Genomic DNA, 24,359 nt, shown 5'->3' on the forward strand with positions numbered 1-24,359 from the left:
TACATGGAGGGGAATTGAAAGATGGGTTGAGGTTGCCCATTGTTACGTGAGCTCTGAGACCCTTCTTTAATGGCAACATAAGGACTGCAGCGCCTTCCAGCATGCTCCTAAGCTATTCTGCCCTTTCCAGCCACTTGGTCCCCATTTCTGGGTTAAGTTCTAGGTGAGTATCTGTGAGCAGCCTTGGAGTTTAACAAATTTCTCTGGCATCTCTCTTCCTCCTGATCAGCATTGGCAGGAGGTATTTGTGAAGGTGAAAGAAGTTAGCAGAAATGCCATGTAAATGGCAACCTTTCTGTTCATCCCAGTGAGGAGCTGGCCAAGTCTGCATTCCTTGTTTTTTATGACCTGTTGTCCAACAGCCCCAAGTTTGGGCTATCCTTTGAAATCCTTCAGGACATACCTAAGCACACTGAGCACATCCCTTGTTTTCAAGATGTTCAGACTTGGCTCATTATGGTATCTTGTATGCAAGGAGAACACCTTCAAAGAGCAGGTTTGACACTGCAAAGCAATTTGAAATGAGATACTTCCTCGCTTCATTGGGAATCCTTAATGTGGCTCCTTGGGCGTATGCTTTGATTGTGTGATCAGAGAGGTTTTTTTCCTCTGCAGAACACGTGCATCTTTCAAATACCCTGCTTAGACAAAGCTTGGTAAAGGAGAAGGTGTTCTGGGATACTTTGCTTTCTCCTTGCTCACGATGTAGTTGTGAGCTTTGCTTAATGTGTGCTGTTAGTGCCCTGTTCTGGAGGCATGAGACAGTCTCCCTGTGGCACTAAGGTGTTCCTCAACAGAATATTCAACTGCTCTGTAAAAATTAGCAAATGCAAATGTCCACAGTGCTTCTGTAGTAGAGAGCTGATTTGCCATAGCAGGGGAATGGGGTGCAGGTTAAAGGTACAGAAAGCATCCATTGATTTCAGCTGCCAGACTTTCAGGAATACGTGAGTAATAACTCAGAGTATTGTAGTGGGGACAGGAGAGGATCCTGGAAGTTAATGAGTGTAATCAGTCAATTAGTGTAATTCTCCCTTGTACTTGGGAAGGGCTGAGTTTATAGGGACAATGGTAATAAAATCAAACCAACACTGCACTCATTTGCCAGCTCATGTTGGCTTGAGCTGCGTGTGGGAGTGTTCAGTGCATCAACAGATGGGACCCCAGGTCCAGCCATTGTTCCAGATGAAGAAAGGCACCAGTGCTGCCAGGCACAGACTTTATCCTTAACCCTCTCAGTGCTCATATTTAAACACATGATGCCCATGCAACTCACGGCCGCATGCTCATCTTTCTTCTTCCACTCCTGTTTTGTAGCAGGAGGTGATGGTCGCTTCTGCCATTTTCCTCTCCCACTCAAAACTTCGGTTGAGCAGTTAAGCAGGAAGAGAAAGCTGGTACCTTCTCCATGCTGTTAAATGTGTCCTGGTAATGGCTAGGCAGCTGACAGTGACTTTACGCTCCCTGAGTGCCAGGGGACATGCTGCTCTTGCTCAGATATGTTTTCCTCAGTCTGTTCATAGCCTTGATTTTTTTTGTAAGGTACCCATAGATGTGCAGGAAAAAAGGGGGGAGGGATGCAATACTGTACATAGGAATCAAGCCATGTGCATTCACGCTATCCCGGTGACACTTTGTTTTTGCCGTTGTGGCCCAGCCACCGAAGCTGTGTTTGTTTGAACTTGACATCTGCACTCTGCAGGAAACGGCGGTGAACCGGCTGAAGCAAACAAAGCGAGTTAATATTGTTGGAGGGAACTTGAGCACGCAGTAGGCTTGAGAATGGCTCTGTTTCAGTGAGGGTACCATCTGCTTTGCTGCTGTCTCTGAATGTGGGCGACAAGATTCACTTAGCTCTGTTATAAACACAAACTATAAATCTGCAGGAATCAAATACTTTATAGCAAGTCTGTGGTGTGGGACAAAGGCCTCCACTAGCTGTCTTGGCATGTATTTGTATTTTAGTTAAAGCAATGAGAACAAGAGTAAAGTCAAAGTTTCTTCCCCTATATCCAGGATTGAGTGGAGCAATCCGACCTGGTTTTGAGGTGGCTGCAAATTGAATTGCAGCCTGACGGGTAGTGTACAGAGATGTAGTCAGGCTTAATGCAGCATGCCAAAGATGTGCTCAGTCCTAAATATATTATTGCAATATAGCCAGGTGTGGGAAATTGAGAAAATCCACAAGAGCCCCAAAAAAACTAACTTGTTTCTTATTCATTCGAGTCCAAATCTAAATATGGAGGCATGCAAATACATTCTGCATAGTTGCTGAGTTGTATGTGCTGTTGGTTTATCATATGCTCAGTAATTGCGCGTGTGTCTAGGACTCCGGTAACGCTTAGGGTCAGCTGAGATGGTGAACAGGCTTTTAGCCCTGGCCAGCTGCTAATCCCCAGGAAATACTGCTATAATCACTTTTGTTGACAAAAGTGTCCTTTAATGTTCAGAGCTGGAAACTGCAAATCCTCCAACAACCTGTTCTTTGCTGGCATGCGGGTCAAGGCAGTGCTCTGTGCCTCAGTTTACCTGTTTGCAAAGCAGGCATGGGTGTCCTGCCTGGGCTGGACACAGCTGTGAGGATGGAGGGAGGAAATGATATCATGCGCTGCAGAAATAAGCAGTGCTAATGGAGGTTGTAATGAGATAGCTTCCCCTAGTAAGGAGCATTCTTGTGCTTTAGAAGTGCAATGATCTCCTCATTTCTGGCTGCTGCTGAGAGCAAGCTGAAAGGTTAAATCTTGACCTGTAAACCTTCTACAATCTTTAAATTTATATACAGAAGTATTGAATGTGAAGTAACCGGTCTTTTCTCCTGTGACCTACTTGCCCTATTGATCCCATCTGCTTGTTGAATGCCCGAACTCCTTTAAAAAAAAAAAAAAAGTGGTACAGGAAAGATTATTACTGCTGTTAAAATGGCACCATGGCTAAACATGGGGCATTTTACACTGGGGTGAGCTCCAAACCAGCAATAACACAAACTGTGCTTCAGCCAAATTCAAGGTGGTTGCAAATACCAGTTGTGCTTTGCAAGAATGTTTAATGTTTGCTTTGCTTGTTTTCAAATATTTAGAATTACAGTTTGTTTTGCCTGTTTTCCCTGTAGCTGCTGCAGATGGAAAAACTGAGGTGCTTGGGGTTTTCAGAAACTTGATTATTATTTGGGGGTGGGGGGAAATAATGTTGTGAGGAGCATTATAGCCTAAGCTTCAGATTGTTATATTTTTGCCTAAAGAGGGTGGTCTCGCCCTAAACTTTTGAGTTTCCTTATGCAAACCTTGAAGGAATATTTTGACTAAAGCAAAGAAAGGTAGAGGGACTGCAAAGCTCTGACATGGTGGTTTCCATCCTCCGGTATCTTCCCAGTGGTTTGAGGGTGAGTGGGTGCTGCCTGCTGCCATCCGGTCACATAACCTGGGAGTATCACGGCTACAAAGCCCAACTCCCATCTTCTGGTTTTACTTGCTCCTTGTGGCACTTCAGGGTCTTGTTCCCAAAAGAGGTGAAATCATTCCAATGCCATGTTTATATGCTTGAAGCCAGCCAATGCCATAGAAATGGGAACTTGGCTGTCTAAATGCTCAAGAGCAAGAGTGTATTTACAACTGTTAATTACTTATATAAATGCCTCTGAGTTAACCTAATACATTTATGGACAGTTTCAGAGGCATTACTGAGTGTTTCACTTGTACAGGTTTACTTCAGGTGCTCTGTAACTCTATTTCAATTTGCAGTGTAAACTTAAATGTTCTGCCAGGTTTTGCATATCATCAACACTTATCTTTAAAATCTGGACCAGCCTTGGAGGAAAAGTAATTACTGTATGTTTAGTAGTCCACTTAAGGATCTGTGCAGCCTGCTTGCTCTTAATTTTTTCAGAGATCCTGATGGAATTTGTTTACTAAGCTGCTGAAAGTAGGTGTCTTTACACATAATTGTGTATATATATAAAAATATTGTGACTAAATATATATATATATTTAAGAGCAGTGATTCCAGTGCTAGGAACAAAATCACTAAATTAGCACGGGAAGTCCTTACAGTTCAAATGTGTTGCTTTAGATCAATTTGACTTTTACCTGTTAAAATAAGTGAAAAAAAAATTTGTAAAGCACTGTCTTTAAGAGAAGCAGCTCTCCTGATTTCTTTTCACTGGTTTGCGGGGTAGAGCTATAAACCTGGTGAAGCATAACGTTAATATTGCATGATCAAGCAAGAACAAACCACTTCATTTTACTTGCTTTGATTGTCACAAACCTATCCTAATGCTTGCCTGTTGGTTGTTTGTACAGTTTTTAAGAAATATTACTACCATGGGCGCACAGGAGACAGTTACTTGGAAAAAGCACGAACTGATGCTATTCCAAGCCTCGGCATCAATACCACCTTCTTGATGAATTCATCAGTGAGCAGATCCATGTCCCTAGAGAATCAAACAGGCATGCATGATGTGCATTATGGACGTGAAACTGCCGTCCTTAGTCTCATGTTGATGTTGGGTACCCTTTGGCTTGGTCATACGCTCTATCAGTTTAAGAAAAGGTGAGTTACTTCAGTCTTAGAGCTCAGACTACTGATTATTTCATATTACCTGTGAGGAATCGCTAATGGTTTAGATCTTAATTTTGTAACCCAAAAAAATCAGGTGGAACTCTTCCATTAGTGGTGGTGGAAGCCAAAGCCAGAGGTGAACTTGGCTGGCCACCTGGAAAATGTTAGCAGCAGAACAAAATGTTCGGTCGCTGGACGATGCCCTTCCGTATTTGGCTTGGCGTTGCAAGTGATTTTTTAGAAAGCTTTGGGTGAATCATGTATTTCATGTTGGAACTCCTGTAACTCCCCCCCAAATAGGCATTGAACCATTCTGGGGGTCAAAAATCCCTGATTGTGCTGGTACCAGTACCAAGTACTGAAGGTACTTTCCCAAGTACCTTCAGTGTGCTCTTGGGAGTCAAATACCCAGCTCTAATTTGGGTTTTACTCCTATTGCCCTTAAAACTCTTCATTTGAAATGCTTGAGTAAGCAATTAAACTAAAGTGGAAATAAGACACAAATTGGTGCTTGGAGGACTTTTTTCTAGCTTGCATCTTAGTTTCTTGTTTCTTTATGGGTTTTGCTTATGCATTCATCAACCTTCAAAGGCTATAGATTCCAGAGGATTTAGGGCTGAATTAAAGACTAATTCTTCCTTCCAAGTATCTCTTTAGAATTGCAACATTGGACTGAATTTTCGCTTGTTAAAGCATTAATGCTATCTGGATTGAGGGATTGTCCCTAGTGTGGTGTTGATGGAAATTTTTTGTCTTTAAATTGCAGCCCATATTTGCATGCGAGAGTACGTGAAATTCTGTCCGACTGTGCCTTACCAATTTCAGTTCTGACTTTCTCTGTTGTGGGTTCCTATATCTTCAAGGAAATCGAAAGTAAGTTATATTTTTATTCTCCGGAATACTGGGGGAAGCTATTTAGGATGTATGAAAGAGAAATTAAATCCTAGAAGGTTTTTGCTGGAAAAAAAAAAAAAACCCCAAAGTTCTTCCGTATAATTTCACAAATACTGTGTGTACCTCCCACTACCCCAAGAGCTCAGATTTTGTCAAGATTATATTTAATTCATTCAAAACCCCAATCAAACAAGGCTGAGTGAAGTGTTTTCTCTAGATATATTATTCCAGTGTGTCTTTTCATTTCAATGTAACTTAAAGTATGTATCTCTTACAATAAAGAGGATCAACAATTTCTGGCAAAGAACAAAGGGCAGAGTAATTAGCAGGCAGGAAGGGTTGTTGCCAGTCATACAGACGTAGAGTTGATGATCCCAGTCTGTCCTCTTTGTCTCCAGTTTACGTTTTCCTAATTTAGGTGAAACGCTGCAGAGCATCTGGGCAGTTCTAAGCTACACAAGGAAATCTAAAAATGAGACACCATTCATTGGCCAAATAGATCAGCTTTTCCATATCAGGAAGCGATAATGGGGACAGGAATTGCATTGTCCTGTGGTGACGTGAGTGGGTGATGTGAGGAAATGTATGGAAACAAATAAGAAATGGCTTTTTTCTGTGATGGCCATTCCATCCAGTTGGATTGTAAAATGATACGTGGCCATGTGTGATTTATCCTTAGTCATGGATTTCTTCCAATGGCAGGAAAGTAGGGGCATTTTATACTAAAATGCCTTGCACAGCTTGTTGGATATGAGGAAGCTTTAAACTGCCTCTGTCAGTTGATTAACTGAGCAGGAGGAGTATACTGCTAGTTAGAAATAAGGTTTTCTAATCTAAAAATGCCTCGCATCTGTGGAAAACAAGTTTCCCTCTTTTGTTTTGCTCAAATATATGTAATGCCTCACTAGAACTAGCAGTAATCTGTCAAATCAGGATGGCAGCCAAGTTCTAGGAGGATGGAGGAAAAAAACTAAAACAGCCAGATGAGCCTGTCTTGTATGGCCTTCTGGCTCCCACGTGCCAGAGCATCATGCCTGGTTTGCTGTGTTGGTTCCCAGTAGTTCGTGGTGTGGGTAAAACATTACTTGAGTCCATGTGGATGGCTGGACAAGAAAGTGCCTCCTAACTTCATTCCCCTCCCTCTTTCCAGTGTCCAAATTTAACTACAACCCATCTGAGAGCTTGTTCGTGCTGGCCCCGGTCCAGTCCCTCTCCATCGGATCAGTGATGAGCGCCATGGGGCTGGGGTTCCTCCTGTCAATGCTCTTCTTCATAGAGCAGAACATCGTGGCGTCACTCACAAACGCGCCGGAGAACAGGTAATGCTTTTGGCACTCCTCTTCCTCTCTGGAGGGACGTCCTCGAGTCTCTTCCCAGCACTGCTTGTCCGAATCTTGTCTGAATATCAGAAAAGGCATTCAGGACATGTTCTTCAGAACTTCTGTTGTCGCAGATTAAAGTAACTCTACTGCTTAACTCCTCACCATCCCCAAACCCCAATGTTGTGACAGTGAGTCAAAAATGCAAAGCATCAATGAGCTCATCACCTCAGCCTGTTTCTTCTTTGCCCATGTGTGAATGTTACGTAGATATTTTCTATGGTTTGAGGCCTGTGGATGTACCCCCAGATATTTGGAGAGTGTCTGACCTGTATGGACGCTTGCGCTGCTCTTGCAGTGTAGAGAATTTTTTGAAAATGGAAAGTCAATGACCTGCACAAATGTCCTAGCATGATATGCTGCAGTTGAGCATCAGAAAAAAAGTGTTTGGAGCTGTTAGTCTCCAACTGAAAAGGTGGAAGTGAAGTAAAACAGTATATCTAATGTCTGATAAGTCTGAATTATGTGCAAACTTGAGTTGAGATGTTGCACTATTAAAATATTCCCTCTGGTTTTGTGCCAACTGCAATCGGATATATCAAGAATGAATGTATATGACCCTTTTTTCCAGGGAAACCACCATGTCTCAGAGGATTTTTTGCTAATGTAATGCGTTGGGAGGGTTCTCTCCTTGCATAACATACATTAGCATTCTCCATGTTGCAGCTGGAGTGACACTGAATTAGGGGAGAGAAGACAAGCTCAAATTTAGTTATACTAATTTGGTTTTCTTTGACCACTTGATTTGTCCTCTTATCTTTATTATATCCCTTTAAGTAAAGTGTTGCATAAATCTGTAATGTAAGTGGGTCATCTCTTTCCTAATATGAGTTCTTCTAAACTTGTAGTGTTTTCCACTAGGGTGTCTTTAAGGAATGTAAAATATTCTTCGAAGTTCTTCATAATGCCTCGTTACAGAGCTGAACTTATGCTGATCAGGACATGATCCCTGATCAGGTATTCAGGACATGGGTTTTCAGAGACAGAAATACTAGGACTTGACACCTTCTGTTTGTGGTACCATCACAGAATAAAAATACTGTTGTCTATACCAGCCAAATGGAGAATGTGCTGTCTGGTGTCTTACCAAATGTAGTGATTTCCTTGTGTAGAAAAAACAGGGAAAAAGATGATGCTTGCATGAAAGTACACTGATGTGCTTTGGTAAAGAAAAATCACAGCAAGCTTATGGGACAGTCCAAGGAATACTGGGCTGGTTGGGCAGTGTGAAGATAACCTAGGATAAGGCATCTAGATCTCTGTATGCGTGTTGAGCTAGACAAGCTCAGTGGAGCCTATCCATTGGTCAAAGCAGGTGTACACCGCACACAGTGCTGCAAGACTGCTGAGACCAGAGTCCCAAGGGGACTAAAATGATGCTGCTGTTGGATGTGTGGCCTTTGTACATAGAAAGCCCTCTGAAAAGGGCAAACAGGATGATCAAACAATAACCCTGGGGATGCTGGAGATGCCTTTTGCTCTGAGAAAGCAGCACATGAGCAGGCACTGTGCTTTCAAAGTGTGAGCCAACACAGGAAGTGTGTTTACAAGCCCACCCTTCCTGCCAGCACCTTCCAGCTTCAGAGGCGTTGTAACGTAGGCATCTACCTGACCTAGTCACCCCATAGCCTCCTTAGTCAACGGAGGTGAGCGCTTCCATTGAGACAAGTCTTTTTGTTCCAAAACTGAACCCTACCCAAGATTTCTGCTGCCCGAACAATGGCATCTGCTCCTCTTTGAGATAGATATTAGGCATCAATCTTCATGTGCTGGGTCATGTCTACTAGCTCCGTGCACCTCATGTCCTAGAGCATCTCAGATGTCTCCAAGTTTCTGCTTAGGTATTGAGCGGCGCTTGCTTGGGTGGCATTAAGACACCTAAGTGGCACTCCCTTACCAGTTGATGGTGCCTGGAGAGCAGTTCAGCTGATCCCTTGTGTTTGTGTCAGGGTGACAACTGCTGTTTGCTCTGATGCCCAGAGCAATACCAGACACAGGTATAGCCCTTCAAGTTAGGTATCAAAGTCTGAGAGCTGAATCCTTCCCCAGCCTTTTTCTAAACTGTACTCGTGGCATCTAAGCAGTTGGTACCAGATGGGTATATTCAGGAAAGCAGCAGACCTTGCAAAAAATGGCAAGGTTAAACTAGATGTGAGTTCAGTGTTAGCAGTGGGAATGTGAAGTTGTCAGCTTCCTTGGTGAAGGCTGCCGGTTTCCCCTTCCCCTCACAAGCAAAATGGGGAGGCTACCCTGCATTCACCAATGTTAGGAGCATATCTCCTTGGCTGGCTACTAAGGAGGAGCTGAAGCTTAATGAATTCATGTCCCATTTTGTTCTCGTGCAGTAGCAATTACATAATTAGAGGATTACTGCAGCATCCTGAGCACACGTTCTGCCTGTGAGGAAGGTGGGAGATCAGGGTTAAAAACAAGACCGGTGGGAAACATCAGTGTCAGTATGGCCCTGGGTTTCTAACCACTCCTCACATGTACTCTGCTAGCAGAGTACACGTGGACTTTGCTAGCAGATATACGTGTACGTTTTGAGCGGACTCTGCAATAAATGTAGTGGCAAAACACTAATGACATTTTCATGGGCTGTTATTTTAGTGGGTCGCCTTTCTGCTCAGCATTGTTCTTTCCAGGAGATGACTGCTTTGGGAGCAAACTATCAAGTTGCATTACCTTTCACGTTCATGTAGTGCAGGCTGTAAAGCAGGAGGAGCGTGAAATCGCTCTGCGTGTGGAAGTGCAGTTCGGTGTTCAGCATTTGAGCTCAGGTTCAGCATGAGCAACCTGTTACAGTTTGCGCTGGGTGTAACTGCTGTCAACAAAAACCTCGTTTCAGGTTGGTGAAGGGAACGGCCTATCACTGGGACCTCCTTCTCGTTGCACTGATTAACACAGGGCTGTCGGTCTTCGGCCTTCCGTGGATTCATGCTGCCTTCCCTCACTCCCCAATGCACGTCCGCGCCCTGGCCTACGTGGAGGAGAGGGTTGAAAACGGACACATCTATGAGACGTAAGTAGGAAATGCAGAGCTGTCTTGGATCTCTTCGGTTTCGTTTGTGGTTTCCTAATCCTTTGGGTACAGTGGGTTATGTGGTTGGGGAGTTAGCTATCGTCTCGAAGACCTGCAAGATATGAAGGTGGAGGTGAGATGCACCAAATGAAGCCACCTCAGCCAGCATGGCCTGTGACCCCACTTCATCCCCCTTCACCAAAGTGCTTGTTTTAGGACAGGCACAAATTTATGCTCCTTGTCAGTGGCTGGCGGCAGCCTGCAGGGATTCCACCCACTCCGGTGCAAACTGTCCTCTGGAAGAGTCAGCCAAGGCCTTTTTCAGGTTTATCCTTGTGGAAAGCTGAGGAGATGCTTTGGCCAGATCTTTCCATATGTCTTCACAGAAAAATCCAGTCTGATTCATTGCCTGAAACCTGTCTGGTGGTTATTACAAAGGGTAGGAAAAATGCAGCATTATTTCAGAGCTCCCATAGCATCTTCCACCATGTGTTGGGAAGGCGAGATGCTTATTGAATTCTTTTGTTTTTAAGCAAAAGCAACTGTGAAGCCATGCCTGGGTCATGGCTTTCTATTTAAGACTAGCTTTTCTGCTGTTCTGAGTTGTCCCATGCACTCTGATAAGAGACATACTCAAAAAAACCAAAAAAAATTAAACACCTAATTTCTCATGAAACCTGCTCCAGAATAGAGATTATCTGGTCTGTTTGATCTCCGTATGTTACAGTTGAGTGCTTTTACCTCAGAAGTGGTGATTTCCACTCACGTGCCATTGGTTTTAATTATCCTGTCTTGATTTCTGTTTTCAGAGTTGCCACTTATCAAAAGTGAGGCTAAGTGGTCATTTACTTTGGGGATGGAGTGGGTCTGTCTTCTAATTTCAATCTCACCTTCACACTGTTTGTGGTGCCAGCTGGCCCAGCCCAACCTGGCACAGCTGTGTTTTGGGTCAGTGATGGACAGTTTTCACCTTCGACATCTGGAAATTGCAGAGTCCTGCCGTTCCCTGCAACACTTTTATGACCTTTCCTGGGAAATCAGTCCCCTGGGCTCGTATTCCCATTAGTATGTGTTGGTATTAGTTGTTTCCACAACTATATCTGTCTTCAGTAGATGCTAAACCCTATTTCAAAAAAAGCAACTTTGTAATTTGAATTCTGTAGGGTTTTAATCCTTTCACCCTTGCTCCTGGTGTCCATGATCTGCTTTGGGATACCTCTGCTCTCCATTTCTTTGCAAGATGCAGAATTTACACTTTGAAACCCATGTGCCAAGCCTCCCTCCTGTGTCTTCTGTTGTCAGTTTTAATACCTGGTGATGTTTTTCCTGTTTTGCCACCCACTGTCTTTATTCTGCACTCTGGCTTCTCCCTGACAAAGTCCGGTTCCCTCCCTGAATTAAGGACTACCTTCTGCCCTTGTCCTCTGGTCCTTCACCCAGCTGCCCTAAAAGAGCATGGGAGAGCCCTTTTCAGCCATGCTAACCTAGACATGGTTCCAGTGATCATCCTAAAAAGGACTTGAGGGATGCCCTGATCTCACTAAGCATGTTCCCTTGTGGCACTGCTCTTTCTCTGCTGGAGGCAAATTGGTATGTAAATGAGTGCTGTGAACTGGATGTTGGGAGTGAAGAAGGGAACAAGGATTTCCTGGTTATTTGAACTCCCTTTGAGACTGAAGCTTTTTGCTCTCTGCAAAGCATTGAGGCTCCGAGCAATGTTGTCATCTTTTTTTTTTTTTTCCTCTTAGCCAGCTCTGCAGACAAAGAAACTTGCTGAAGCTCAATTAGAAAATCAGGAGTTCTTTCAGCGCTGGCTCCCTTGGCAGGCTCCTTTCCTGCACTCAAATCAAAGCTCTCAGTGAGGATGATGATATAAACAAGAATAAAGATCTGTCACAATGAAAGCAAAATTTTTTTTCTCCTCTGTAGAGTAACCACTTGAGTTTCATGTGGCAATCTGCAAATAGGCTCTCATTACTTATATGGAGGAGGTTGGGAATGGCTAATCCCGTGCTAGCCGTGTTTAAAGAATTCTGGGGAAATGAGCCTGCATTATGCTCTTTAATCTCCATTAATTATTTCATTTCCACTGCAGCACAGGCTTTCTGGAGCTGTTTCCTCAAGGGCCAAACCAGATTCTGAACATGCAAATTACTGGATTTCTTCTATTGACGTAATGTGATTGTTCTTGATGTCCTTACCCTGGAAATAAGCAAGGTGCTAGAACTGGCAAAAGACCAATTTGAGGCTGGGAACTTCAACTTTAAAGATATTAAATTTTGTTGATTGTGAGCAATTTTAACTGTGTTCTGATAAGAAATTCCAAACTATTTTAATAAGTGGCATTAGCAGTAGCCGACACTAGTAGTTGCAGTACATCTTGTATGTGATCAAAGACTCTTCAGTGCTGTGACTGCTGCATCCCCAAGAGATGACAGGCAGAAAATCTCATGAACTTCAAAAATCCATTACCAAAGGGCTGCTACTCTGAGCTGTTCTTGTACTTGCAGACTTGCATCTGATTGAAATGTTGTGGTGGCTTCATACCTAACTTTGATCGTGAGCTCTTGGGTTTGCATGACTTCACTTGCAAGGAACCTAGCAGACTTGCGTGTGCTCAGACTGACGCTTGCAGGTCGTGAGCATCCCCAGCAGCGGGTTAGATCTTTGCCTGAAATAGCAGAAATCCTTCCTCTGTAGCTTACCTAATGATGAAGCCAGGGGAACTCTTGCTGTACCTGGATGAGGCTAAATCAGTTAGTGTATCTTTTCACTCCTGCTTTACTGGGCCACTTGAGAGGCTCGTAGTGGTTCTGGTAGCTCTGAAGTAGTCTAACCACTCCTTATAGGACTATCAAATTACTCCGAATTAGCTCTCACAGTTGCACTTTAAGCTTGCTTGGCTCTGTCATCTCCAAGACTTCCGTTCTGTGGTGATCCAGACCTGGAGGCAGTGAAAAGGGTGCCAAACTATATCCACCTAGGTGATGTCCCAGTTCTTTCAGAGCTGGCAAGAGCAGTCTGCAGATAAGAGTGAAGTGCTCTACTCTCCCTTAGCTTCTCTAGGCATTGGCAGGGACCTCTTGACATAGGATACTTGCAAGAGGATCTAAACAAAATCTGTTTGGAAGGAGGAAAGCTGTGGTTTCTGCTGTTTAAACCTAGCCAGGGAGGGGGGAGGTTACTTAGAGGTTAACACCTCCTGTGGCCCTTTTGTGCATCCTGTCTTGGTAATCCTAGATAATATGCATGATCTGGGCTGTTACTCACCAAGGAATTCAAGCGCTGTCCTCAGGACTTTATGTACTGTTTGTGATATCTGTTGTTCCTTAGCCACTTCTGTTAATTCTGCCACGTTACCCAAATGCTGAGAGCAAGCCTTAGGCTGTTACCCTTTCCCTCTCTCTAAATACAGGTGTGGAAGGCTCCTTCATCCCCACACCTTCATTATGCTCTTGAATGTATAAACAAATTTGAAGTCCAACCTGACCTTACTTATAAGCAAGACTCAAAAACTTAATATTGAAACAGTTCACTGGGAAGCAATCTTTAGGACAGAAGGGATCACAAAGTCCTAGCACTGCATATGTAAAAGAGGGAAATGTGTTTTGATGGATCTCATGGCTGGCTCTTGTGTTAATCTTCAGAGTATTTTGTGTACAGGGTTAATTTGGAATATGAGGTCTCGCATTCAGGGAGTGAGGCCATTAGATGACACCAAAACAGCCTATGGACAAGAATGTCTTGATAATAGGGGGATTTACTCATTAGCTTATCCACTGAATTGGTGGATTTATCTAAAAAAAAAAGTTATGTTAAGAATCCTTCTTTTCTTTATTTATAAGTAGTCTTGAAAGATGAGGGGTTTCTTTCCTCCTATTGTTTCTGGTAATTTGTTTTTTTCCAAACTAGGAGATGCTCACAGGTTTAGTTGAAGTGAAAAGAAAACAAAGCAACCTCCCCTCACCCCCCCCAAGGAGGCTCTGGAAGTTGCTGCATGCTTTCCTGTCAGTCTCTCTCCCCCCAGCTTTAAGAAAAAAATCAATCTGTAGTCTGTCAGCTCTGGAAAATTTGCATTAATTAATTACATGTTTTGCATGGTAATAGGCAATTTGCAGCACAACTATTATCCACAGCAGAATTAAATTTCTAGCTCCCTGTGTAGTGCTCTCAGCTTTCGCTTCCACATAAACAAGGAGATCCTCATATACATCAAAAATGCTGACTCGCAGTCAAGAGTGCAGACTTTTTTTTTTACAAGAGGTTCATTAGTTCCTGTAGAAGTCAATGAGTTTTCTTTTGGATAAAAGCCAATTGCATATGCACTGGGTAAATCGAGGAAAGGATTACTGCCCAGAAAGAGGATTCTTGCCTGGGGTTTTTTTTGTTTGTTTTGGGTTTACTTTTTTTTTGCAATGCACTAAACAGAATTAGTTTAGAGGGCAATTTAGTTCAGGATAGGATCTGTGGAGCTTTGCAGAAGGGGAATTTGGCATTTTTCCAGTTGCTCTGTTTGAGCTGTGGATTAAGTGCCTGGCCTGGATCCAGCAGAGCTCTGCCTTCTCAGTGTCAGCACGGGGCCAGAAGTGCTGATCTCAGTGCAGTGGAGATGAGTTTCCCTTTCCCGAGTGGCACGTGTCCTGCACCTACGCAGAGCAGTGAGTCCCAGCGATAAGCTTACATGGATACTGGAATATTATCCTAGTCCCCTAATCCCTGTTTTCTTGCTTTCAGGATTGTAAGCGTGAAGGAGACCAGGCTGACAAGTCTAGTGGCAAACTTCTTGGTTGGCCTCTCGCTCCTGCTCCTTCCTTTCCCTCTCCAGTGGATCCCAAAGCCAGTCCTCTATGGCCTCTTCCTCTACATCGCGTTGACCTCCATTGATGGGAACCAGCTCTTTGAAAGGGTGGCTCTCCTGCTTAAAGAACAGGTACGCAGACTGGGGCACCAGCCTGGTGGAACAGAGAAGGAAATTGTATTTACAACCTTAGCACCAAACCGTGCTGGGAGCTATGGAAAGCTGCTGGTGTTGGGAATGGTCTTACCCTCAAAACTCATGTTCTCGGGAGGCTGATTTCCAGCTCCAACCTCTGTTTTGCATATCCCTTTCACCTTTCTCTGCAAAGAGGGAGTGAAACTTTTGATGGTCTCTTGTTTAGCCTGGCTGCCACTGAGACATGAGCAAGAGAAGTCTTGTCCATTAAAGCGGACAAATGAGTGGGAGAAGAATGCAGTGTCAAATAACAAAAGTGGCAGGGTTATTCTTGGGTTAAAAAAAGGTGGTAGCTGAATTGTTCGTAGAATTGCACTGCATCTTGTCTGTCTTCCAAATTCTGCGTGAATTGCTTTCTGCATTTCCCTGCCTCGAAAGCATTTGAGCTTTCTTGTTCAGAGCAATGTCTCAATACAGTCGTCCTCTTTTCAGGCTGCTAAGAATTGCTCTGGAGCCCCTATCTCCAGAAGGCAAAAACGAGTGCATGAATGGAGCAGGATAGCTGCTACCAGTGAAGACACCCCCTAAACAGTATAGAGTGCAAACAAAAATACATTCAAACCAGTGCCTTTTTAAAAAAAACAATTGCACACTGTTGCTCACTGAATGTAGAGTGTTTCTAAGTTTTAAAAACCCACTGTGATGTCTGTCGGCTGCAGAGTACATGCATTTTAAAATTAAAAACAAAAAAAATTAAAATGCCAGTAAATGGTGATCTTTGATTTCCTCAACAAAGCTTCAGAACAGCTAATTTTTTTGCTATATTTTGCACTTCTATTTTGACTTGTGTGAAATACCACGAGGTAGGATTTGAAACTCAAAATTAAATTACTTGCATTATTGAAACCCTTCTGATGTGGGATGAAAGCAAATCTGGAAGATCTGTTTTCAAGCCACCTCTATTACAAGTGCGAAGAAGGTGTTAGCTTGCAGCATAGGGCGGTACCTGGGAGCAATAGCAAGTCTCCAGCTCACCTTCCCTTATGTAACAAGGGTCAAGGGCTTAATAAGCCCAACATTTGGCTCTGCATCTCTGCTAATCTATCTTGATTTCTAATTTTACATTCCAGAGGTTAAAACTGTGAAATCTGGGTAAAGATTACACTTGTCATGTCAATTTTTGTATAAGGATTGAATAGTTACTGATGTATGTTACAAATTATGTGTGGAATTTTCCAAGCTTTGGTTTGGAAAATTAAAAAGTATTCTCAAATATGGACATCTCCCTTTTCTGGAAACCTTTTAATGAGTCATGGCACAATTTGAAATCCATTGAGTCTGTATCAGTGCCAGCAGACAGTCGCTCATACTCTTCATTGATGTATAGACAGTGAGTCAAAGCCTGTGCTCAGACATGAGCAAGTAACTGTCAAAAGAAACCACGAGTGATATTTAGCCTATTAATGTCACTTTTCCTTTATTTCTCAAAAATGAATACAGCTTATGAGTTGAGAAAATCACTGCAGTCTGAGTACAGCCTCTTCCCGCACCTCCCCAGTGTCATCTCCTGGTCTTCCCCTACTGGGGTTCAGCCAAGAACTGGGACCACCAGGGCAAGCATGGAGTCTGATCAGCAGAGAACAGAAGGCTATAAAATAATGAGGAGCTGGGTTTCAGGTGGAGAAACCATCCAACAGTAACAACACCCGAGTGCATCTGCTTACCATCACCCCCCTGCACACCCCCACAGGCACTTCATGTGTTGCTGCAAAGCCCTGATAATCCTCCTCAGGGGAATCTCATTACTGTACTTATCAATATATTTTATTGCACTCCAGATGCTCCCAAAGGCAATCTTAGCTGTGTGGTGTGTCTTTTCTTCTCCAGGTTTCTAGTGCCCAGTCATCTTCTGTGTGTTGCTACCAATGCTGTGGTTTAAGGCACTTACTTTAACCCTACAAATCCTGTGTTCAGCTGTTGAACCTGTTAAGGACTCTGATGTTGATGCACTCTGTGTGTAAATTGATGACTTCCTTAAAAAACCCTTGTCTTCAAAAGCCTGTACCACATTCTGCAGTCACAAGTCCAGGTTGCTGCAGGTCTAACGTGTAATTCTTCTCTTCCCAGACTGCTTATCCTCCGACACATTACATCCGCAGAGTGCCCCAGAGGAAGATCCACTATTTCACAGGCTTGCAGGTCCTGCAGCTCCTCATCCTCTGTGGTTTTGGAATGTCACCGTTGCCCTACATGAAGATGATCTTCCCACTCATCATGATAGGGATGATCCCAATCAGGTGCGAAGCTTGGCTGCCTTTTCCTGTCTCCCATGCCTTTTGTCTTCAGGCTTGGATTGCAGGAAGTCTGAGTAGTCTAGAAGGGGAGATGGTACTTTCCTGAGTAGCCAGATCCTGGAAGTGGGTGATGGTGACCTTCTTCACCAGCTGCTCAGGCTGGTGGAGGAATAGTGCTGAGAGCCTGTGATTTCACTGATGCTGGGTGTTGTGCAAAGGGTTCTGGGCTGGCAGTTACTCTTCTTCCAGCTAGCAGAAGTGCAAATAAGTCTCCTTTTGCAGCCCCTGTGAGACGCCTGGTCTTCCCGAGAAGCTGTAGTCTGAGCCTTCCCTCTAAGTATTTGATAGTTACTTATTGCTTTGCAATTTGATTTCCTAAGGCCTGTGTTCAGAGCAGAGTTAGAAACTTTTCCTGAGAGGATTCTTTATCTCTTATCCAGTGCTGTGGTGACCTTACAGACTCCTGCACTGCTGAATGCCGTTGCCAGTGATCAGTTAGGTCAAACTGGCCACACTTAGTCTTAAAATGTATCTTTAAAACTGAGAGGACCCCACAATATCTTGCAGTCTTGAGAGAGAATCATTGAGAAATTCAACTAAATTTCTTCCTTAATGTTCATTAACAGTGCCCATCATTCTCCAGTTAAATCATTCATGCTCTCCATCCTTTGGATATAATGAGAAGCCATAATAAGATCTTGGAAGGGACAGATCTGTTTCCAGTCCACTTGATTATTTTTAGGCCAGCATGATATCTAGTGATATCTGGTTGTCTTTGAGCTTGCAGTCTCGGAGATTTTCTGTCTGATCTCAAAGTTCAGGGCTACCAATGTGATAATCTGCTAAGGCAGATTGTGGTGCTTTTCTTGGGTGATAAAGATGGGTCCAGGTCTTTCTAAAACAAAAGCAAATGTCAAAACTACCATGGTTTTCAACAGGATCAGGCTAGAGCTATTTGGGCTCGATAAACAAAACCTTGGAAAACACTGAAATTATTCTTCCTATGGTAAGAGTCTCTCACCCACCCTTGACATAGGCGTCACTTTAGATGACTGGGTGAGTGGCTGGTAAATACTTCAACTGTGTGCAGTGCTGGATGATTGACTCTTGTGGGAATTGCAAGTCTCTGCACAGAGCAGCTCAGTACAGAAAATAAAATGTGGGACACTCTTTGCCAAATGTGAAAGTATTGGATGTAGTGTAATAAGCTAAATTAGTGTGGACAGAGTGCTGTGTCAAAGAACCTGATTTTGTAACAAGAGCTAGATTATTTAGTGGCACAAATATATCTTCTTTTGACTAAGTAAGATACTGTCATCTTATACTAGCTCTGTTGCTAACTCATTTATCTTTCCAGAGCAGCTTTTTCTAGTAGCTGGATAATCGGCCCCCCTTCTAAGGGGAACATGGTGCTACGTGGCACAATACAGAAATTTGCCCTTGGCTTTCCTTTCTCTGATTTCTTTTGCCCTCATGTAGTTTCTGTGGGCTCCAGCAGAGAAGGCAGCACCATGATGCATGAGCTCTATAGTTAACAATGACTTTTTCACAAAGAATTGGTGCTCTAAGTAGATGAGACAGAGTAGAAGAAATTAAATATCTTCCTTTTTTTTTAAGATGTGAAGGGAGGAAGAGGAGATGGGAGACTAGCCAGGGGTCAAAGTCAAGACTCAAACCCAGATGAGTGAGTCATGGCTCAGTGTCCCATCTAGAAAACCAGTCATGTTACTTGTCTGTTTCAAAGCCACATTTCCATCTGTCCGACAGCATTAGATGTGTGATTGGCATTGTCAGTGGTGAGGGACCATCTTTTTTCACTGGTGTAGTGTTAATGCGAAAGATAACGGATTTCAATGGATTCTCATTATTGCAGTGGAGAACAGCCTGTTGGGAGAAAATGTGATCTCTTTGGGTATCCCCAGATCCTGGCTTTGATTCAAAACTTTGGGATGACTAGTTTTTGGTTACGCTCTAATCCCTGCTCTGAGGAGTACTTGAGGTTAAGGTTGCTCAGAGAGGAAGACTCCTCTTTCCAAGTTCTGTGATGCTTATCTGTGCTCCCACGGCTCTGAGGCATTTTATTTCATGACAGGTCTATTTAAGCAGGCCCTGGTACTTCTCAGTAGTAAGTGTGTTTTGGGATCTCTTGCATAGCTATTGAAAAAGCCCTTCCAAGTCTTAAACAGGCTTTCTAGTGCTTTGTGCCTTATTTTAACAGCTGAAGAATAGCTTTCTTGTTAAGCAAGGAAAAGTGTCAAACTAAATATGCAGTAGGACTTAACAATAGCAACTTCATAGCATATTGTTACAGTGCCTTGCCTTTCTCACCCAAATAGGTTAATTCACGAGGATGTTCTTGCAAACAAATAAAAAAAATCAAACCCCAAAAGTAAGGGAATCACTGTCTCCATGATCCAATGGAGAATCCAGACACCGGGTAGGGATGGAGTCTTCCCACAGCTGGAGGAATGAATGTCACAGCCCTTCTTAGCCTCTTGCCATGGTCTCAAGTCTTGCTGATAGACTTAGTGCTTCTCTAAAGACCAAAGGTTCTGGGTTGTCTGTTAAAGCTTCTTTGTGGGAGAGCTGAAAGGAATGAGCTGGGGTACTTGGAGAACTGAGGAAGTGCAAGACCACCCTTGTATGCAGGTCTTTGAGCCAGCCTTGTAAATTCAGAGGAGGGTTTCTCCTGTGAGCTCTCAGTGTCTGGAGTTGATAGTTTTGTAATGAGTGTAAGGCTGCATCAGGTGGGGTTAGTGTGTTGGAAAGCGGTGAAGAAAGTAGAAACTAGAAGTAAACAGTGATTCTTGGCAAAGAAACCCATCCACTAGCAAACTGGAGGCAGCAGGAAGCTATTGCCTGCCTCCCCAGCACAAACCAGGAGCGTAGGTGTAGGCCAGGTCAGATAGTACATTTTTGGCACCTTTAAAACTTTGTGGTGACAGAGTGCTCTAGGAAAGAGGTTTTTCTCCTTGAGGATGAGGATGATCTCTTTCCTCTTCAACTGAAATGAGGAGGCTTCTTCTAGAAGGAGCTCTGCGCCGTTATTCCTATAAATGCTGTATTTGCTTGCAGGATTGGTTGTTTTTACTTTTCCCCCCCACTTCCTCTCCCTTTAGCTGGGTGAATCTGTTGTATGCATAGCCATGGACAAACTCAACTGAGAGTCTCAGGACAGACGAACAGAATGTTACATGACAATAAACAGGCACTAATGCTATCTCTCTGGTTCAATCTTAGGTATAACCTGCTCCCTAGGATCATCGAAGCCAAGTACTTGGATGCTATGGATGCAGAGCATTAAACGGGGTCCTCCGCATGTGGAGCAGTGAGGACAGCTCTTTTGGAGTTGAAAGGCAGCTTTGCCGAGGCATAGAACAATCTATCTGCAGTTCTTTCTTTCACTACTTTCTTTCTGCTCTAATATGGCATTGGTAATACACACATATCAAAGACCAATTGAGCGTTGAAGTGTCAGACCAAAACAGCCTTGGACTTGGGAGGCCGATGCTCTTTGGAGCTGTGAGGGGAAGCAAGCTTTATGGAAATGCTACTTTCCACATCCCAAAACTGGAAACCCCAAAGATCAGCATGTCCGTACGGTTGGAGCATGTGTTCTCAGAGTTGTCATGTGTTCCCTTGTTTGAGGGGTGGGTGGGAATCTCTCTCTTATGCACCATGTCCCTTTCTTCCAAAACACTATAAGGACAGCAACTGAGCCTTCTTTTACAGAATGACAGTCCTGTTTCTGGCCTTTGAATTCAATTTCCCATGCATCCAGTATTCCCAAATTGGTATTCTGGGTGGGATGGCCTCATGCTAAACCACTCATGTCAGGAGAGATGTCTGGCCATCTCTTCAGATTAGCAGGGTCGGAAACAGATACAATTTGTACTGATACAATCCATGGCTTTGGATGAATATTTAATTCCTACAAATGAGCTGGAAATGTTCAGAGGTTGGGCTTGCATGGTGATGTTGATGAAACCGCATCTGGGTCTAAGCTATTTGGGAATTATTTTTGATCTTTCTGCCATTACTTCTCGATAATCAAACACAGAAATGTAGTTTTGCACAACTGCAACATTCTTGCTTGCACCCAGAGGCGGATGCTGAAACTCATCGAAGGGCAGTTGTGTTAATGATTGCATATACATATGTACAGTAGTGCCTATGTGTACATATATACATATGGACTTGTGTATATATTTTGCATAGATAATACAAATAGGCCTGATTCTTTCAAAATATCAAGTGTTTTGTGCAGTCAGTGTTACCCGTGGTGTCTTGACCATATACTTGTTCTCTGCTTCAGTGCTGCTTTTTCCCATTTGAGATATGGTCACACTTTTCCTTTTGAAGCTGCTCAGTTACTGTTTTTGTTCATGTGTTGCTTTATTCAAGGTGTTCCTTTGCTTTCTTCTTCCCATGGCTTGAGACCTTCGTCATTCTGTCTTGATGCTCCAACATGTGAATTTTGCATTTAATTTTAATGTACAGCATGCAATGAAAGTTTTCCTCTTTCACCTAATCAATATTTGTTGGCCATTTCATTGTTTCTGTTTGTAGCTAATATCCAGTTTTCCCCGCTCCCAGACATTATATTATATTTCTGGATGAATCTAACTTCTGCTGTCTTTTATATTTCAGTTTATTTAATTTTGCTTGTACTATGGTCAGTTTTCTTATTTGGAGTACTGTGAAACAAGCTGACCTTTAGTTCAGTGCTCGCCCTTTGCTGCACACTACAGATCACAGGTAAAGTGTTAAGAAAAATGTGGACCTCTGAAGATAATGAACTTTCAAAACAGCAGAAATGAGGAAAGAAGGGTAATATAAAATGAAATGCAAATATATTAATAGCACAGAGAAGTGTTTCTTACCAATTGCTTGCCCAGTAAATGGTGCAGTTTCTATCAGCACATGCCCTACTGATTGGGTGTTCCTCTGCATGATGAGGAAGACCAACTCTGTAATGAGGGAGGAAGGCATTGGGTAAAAAGCTTCTACGCTGAAACTAAGCGAGACTCAAGCCACTGAAGACTGGGTGTATTTGCACTAAATATCAGATGGTATTTCATCTTAATGTAGCTGCCTATGGCTTTGACATGTATGAAAAACTAAACTTTTATTTTCTTATGAAACCCTTCATCTTTGTATTGATACTTGATGGAGGAGAGCAGTAAGAGTGTTCTCAAGAACGTGGCCATGGCTGATATCTCCCAGAGCAATTGCAGGGGAAAGCCCTCAGCTTAGCAAGCAAAAAAGCATTGCGTGCCCTTGAAAGCATGACCTTCAAGTTGCACCAACCAACTCTCGTGGGACTGCTGAGAAGTCTCAGGGTCAGAATGACCACCCCAGTACATCAAGGCAGGTAATACCGTGCATTTGGCTTTCAGTCAGTCTTGGGTAGCAGGGGTAACTCATGCCATGTCTGATAGGTGGTGTGACAGCAGGTATAAATACGTGTGTGGTTTCTGACTTCCTTTGCCAATATTTCCTGGTTTTTGAGTAGTTTCTGTGGTGAGATCACTAATAGCTGTTACCAAGGTCTACATGTAGAAATGGGGCAAACAGTCAGCAAACAGGATTTTGGGGCAGTGCAAAGGCAGAGGTGGTAAAAGTATGTCTGATCTTCAGTCAACAGAAAAAGAGCAGGTGACAGCAAACAGTTCAGTACCTGTTGTAAGACAGGGAGTGGAAAGGCCTGATGATGCTTAAATAACATGCTTTTCCCACGGATATCAAAAGATTTAACCAAAGGTAAAATGAAAAGCGTCATCCTGTGGCTGAGTAAGCTATTAAATGCACGTGTCCTGGCGTTGCGTTTCTGGTGTCTCAGCTCTTGGCAGGAAGAAGGCACCCTGTGGGCTGGTTTAAATCATATTGTGGATGCTGTGGCTGGAGGAAGGGGAGAGGACATGCCCAAGGGAATGTGGCTGTGGTCCACTTGGAGGAAGAGCAGAGGCCCTGAAATTTCTTCCAGCGCAGAGAGCATGGTGGGGTGAACTGGCATGCAGGTCTTGCCAGAGGAAATAGCTTTGAGATGTACCCTCCATCCCCCTCCACTTGGAAGGACCAAAAATGTCCCCATTTAAAGCCTCTTTGAAGGCATCAGTTTCAGATAGTGTCAAATGTTGCTAACTGAGATAATTTAAAATCCAGATAGCTTGGAGGAGTTAAATATCCTTCACAACTCTTGTTTATATCTTTTATTGCTGTTGCTTTACCAGTATGACTTCAGTGTTCGTATTTTCTTTGTAGCATTAATAGGATTCTGTGTTGCAGGGTTTTCTTTCTACAGCATTCAGGGGCCAAAGAATCAACTGATGGGAAATCTGCACGACTCTGGGAAAAGAAGTTGTGGTGGCTTAGACTGGTTGAACACTTGGACCCATGTCTCAATGTATGGGTAGAAGGGAGATATGTGAGACTTGAGGTCTCTTGGCTCATAAGGGGTTGTAATAATCCTGCAGACGATTTTTTTTTTTTTCGTACAAGTACCTTTTCTCTTCTTGTTCGCTTCTGGTTTTGCTGACTTAAGTGCAGGCGTTTCCAGGAAGTAGGCTAACTAGGGAAGGAGAGTTTGTTCGGAGTTGATTGAGCACTTTAATACTTCTGTGAAGGTTAAGACAATTAGAATGTAAAAAGTTTTATTATAAGCTCTTTATATACGCACAATGCTATGTATAATTGTTGCCAAAGAACTGGGTTTGAAAGATGTTGATAGCTATTGAGAGTGTCAATGATGTTCACCTGGAACAGCAAGGTAGTATAAAGCTTCTGAAATGAGTGGATTTTGGAAGTTACCTTTTGACAGATGCCAAAATGATCAGAAACTGGGGATAGAATAAACTTCTACTCTCAAACTTGTAGTTTTTGATCCTTGCATTGAATGTAGGAGCTAAAGTTAGCTTGACAATTAAAATTGGGTTTATACCTGAATAGTTTTGTTGGTGTGAGACTTATTTTGTTGCCTTCAAAAATACTGTTGACACACTATGTATGGAAATAGATGTGTTTCTCCATGTAAATTAAGGGAAGTTGGTGAAAACATGGACTGCTGAGCAGGCGGCATAGCACTTTCTAGATTGCTTAGAAAGCAAATCTGACAACTTCACTAGCAACAATCGCCAAATTCTCTGGCGTCAACATTTGAAGCTATTAATAAATATTAAGCTCTACTTGGATACGCATCAGTGCGTTGCTGCGAAAGGATGGGGATGGAGTAAATGAATTCAACTGGTTTGCTTCAGAGCTGCCATCTGGTGAAATGCTTCAAG

General features: G+C 43.1%; 1 protein-coding gene across 1 annotated transcript in view; it reads left to right on the forward strand.

Moving 5' to 3' along the window:
* Positions 1 to 24,029, forward strand: part of SLC4A11 (solute carrier family 4 member 11) — a 97,859-nt gene extending 73,830 nt beyond the window's left edge. The window contains exons 15-21 of the mRNA XM_072861601.1: positions 4,296 to 4,545; positions 5,321 to 5,427; positions 6,599 to 6,767; positions 9,676 to 9,849; positions 14,584 to 14,779; positions 16,910 to 17,079; positions 20,317 to 24,029. Coding sequence (XP_072717702.1) covers positions 4,296 to 4,545; positions 5,321 to 5,427; positions 6,599 to 6,767; positions 9,676 to 9,849; positions 14,584 to 14,779; positions 16,910 to 17,079; positions 20,317 to 20,380 — 1,130 coding nt within the window. The 3' untranslated portion in view covers positions 20,381 to 24,029. The remainder of the gene's footprint in view (positions 1 to 4,295; positions 4,546 to 5,320; positions 5,428 to 6,598; positions 6,768 to 9,675; positions 9,850 to 14,583; positions 14,780 to 16,909; positions 17,080 to 20,316) is intronic.
* The last annotated feature ends 330 nt before the right edge of the window (positions 24,030 to 24,359 follow it).

The sequence above is a fragment of the Ciconia boyciana genome, chromosome 5, assembly GCF_034638445.1.
Source record: "Ciconia boyciana chromosome 5, ASM3463844v1, whole genome shotgun sequence".
Taxonomy (NCBI): Eukaryota; Metazoa; Chordata; class Aves; order Ciconiiformes; family Ciconiidae; genus Ciconia; species Ciconia boyciana.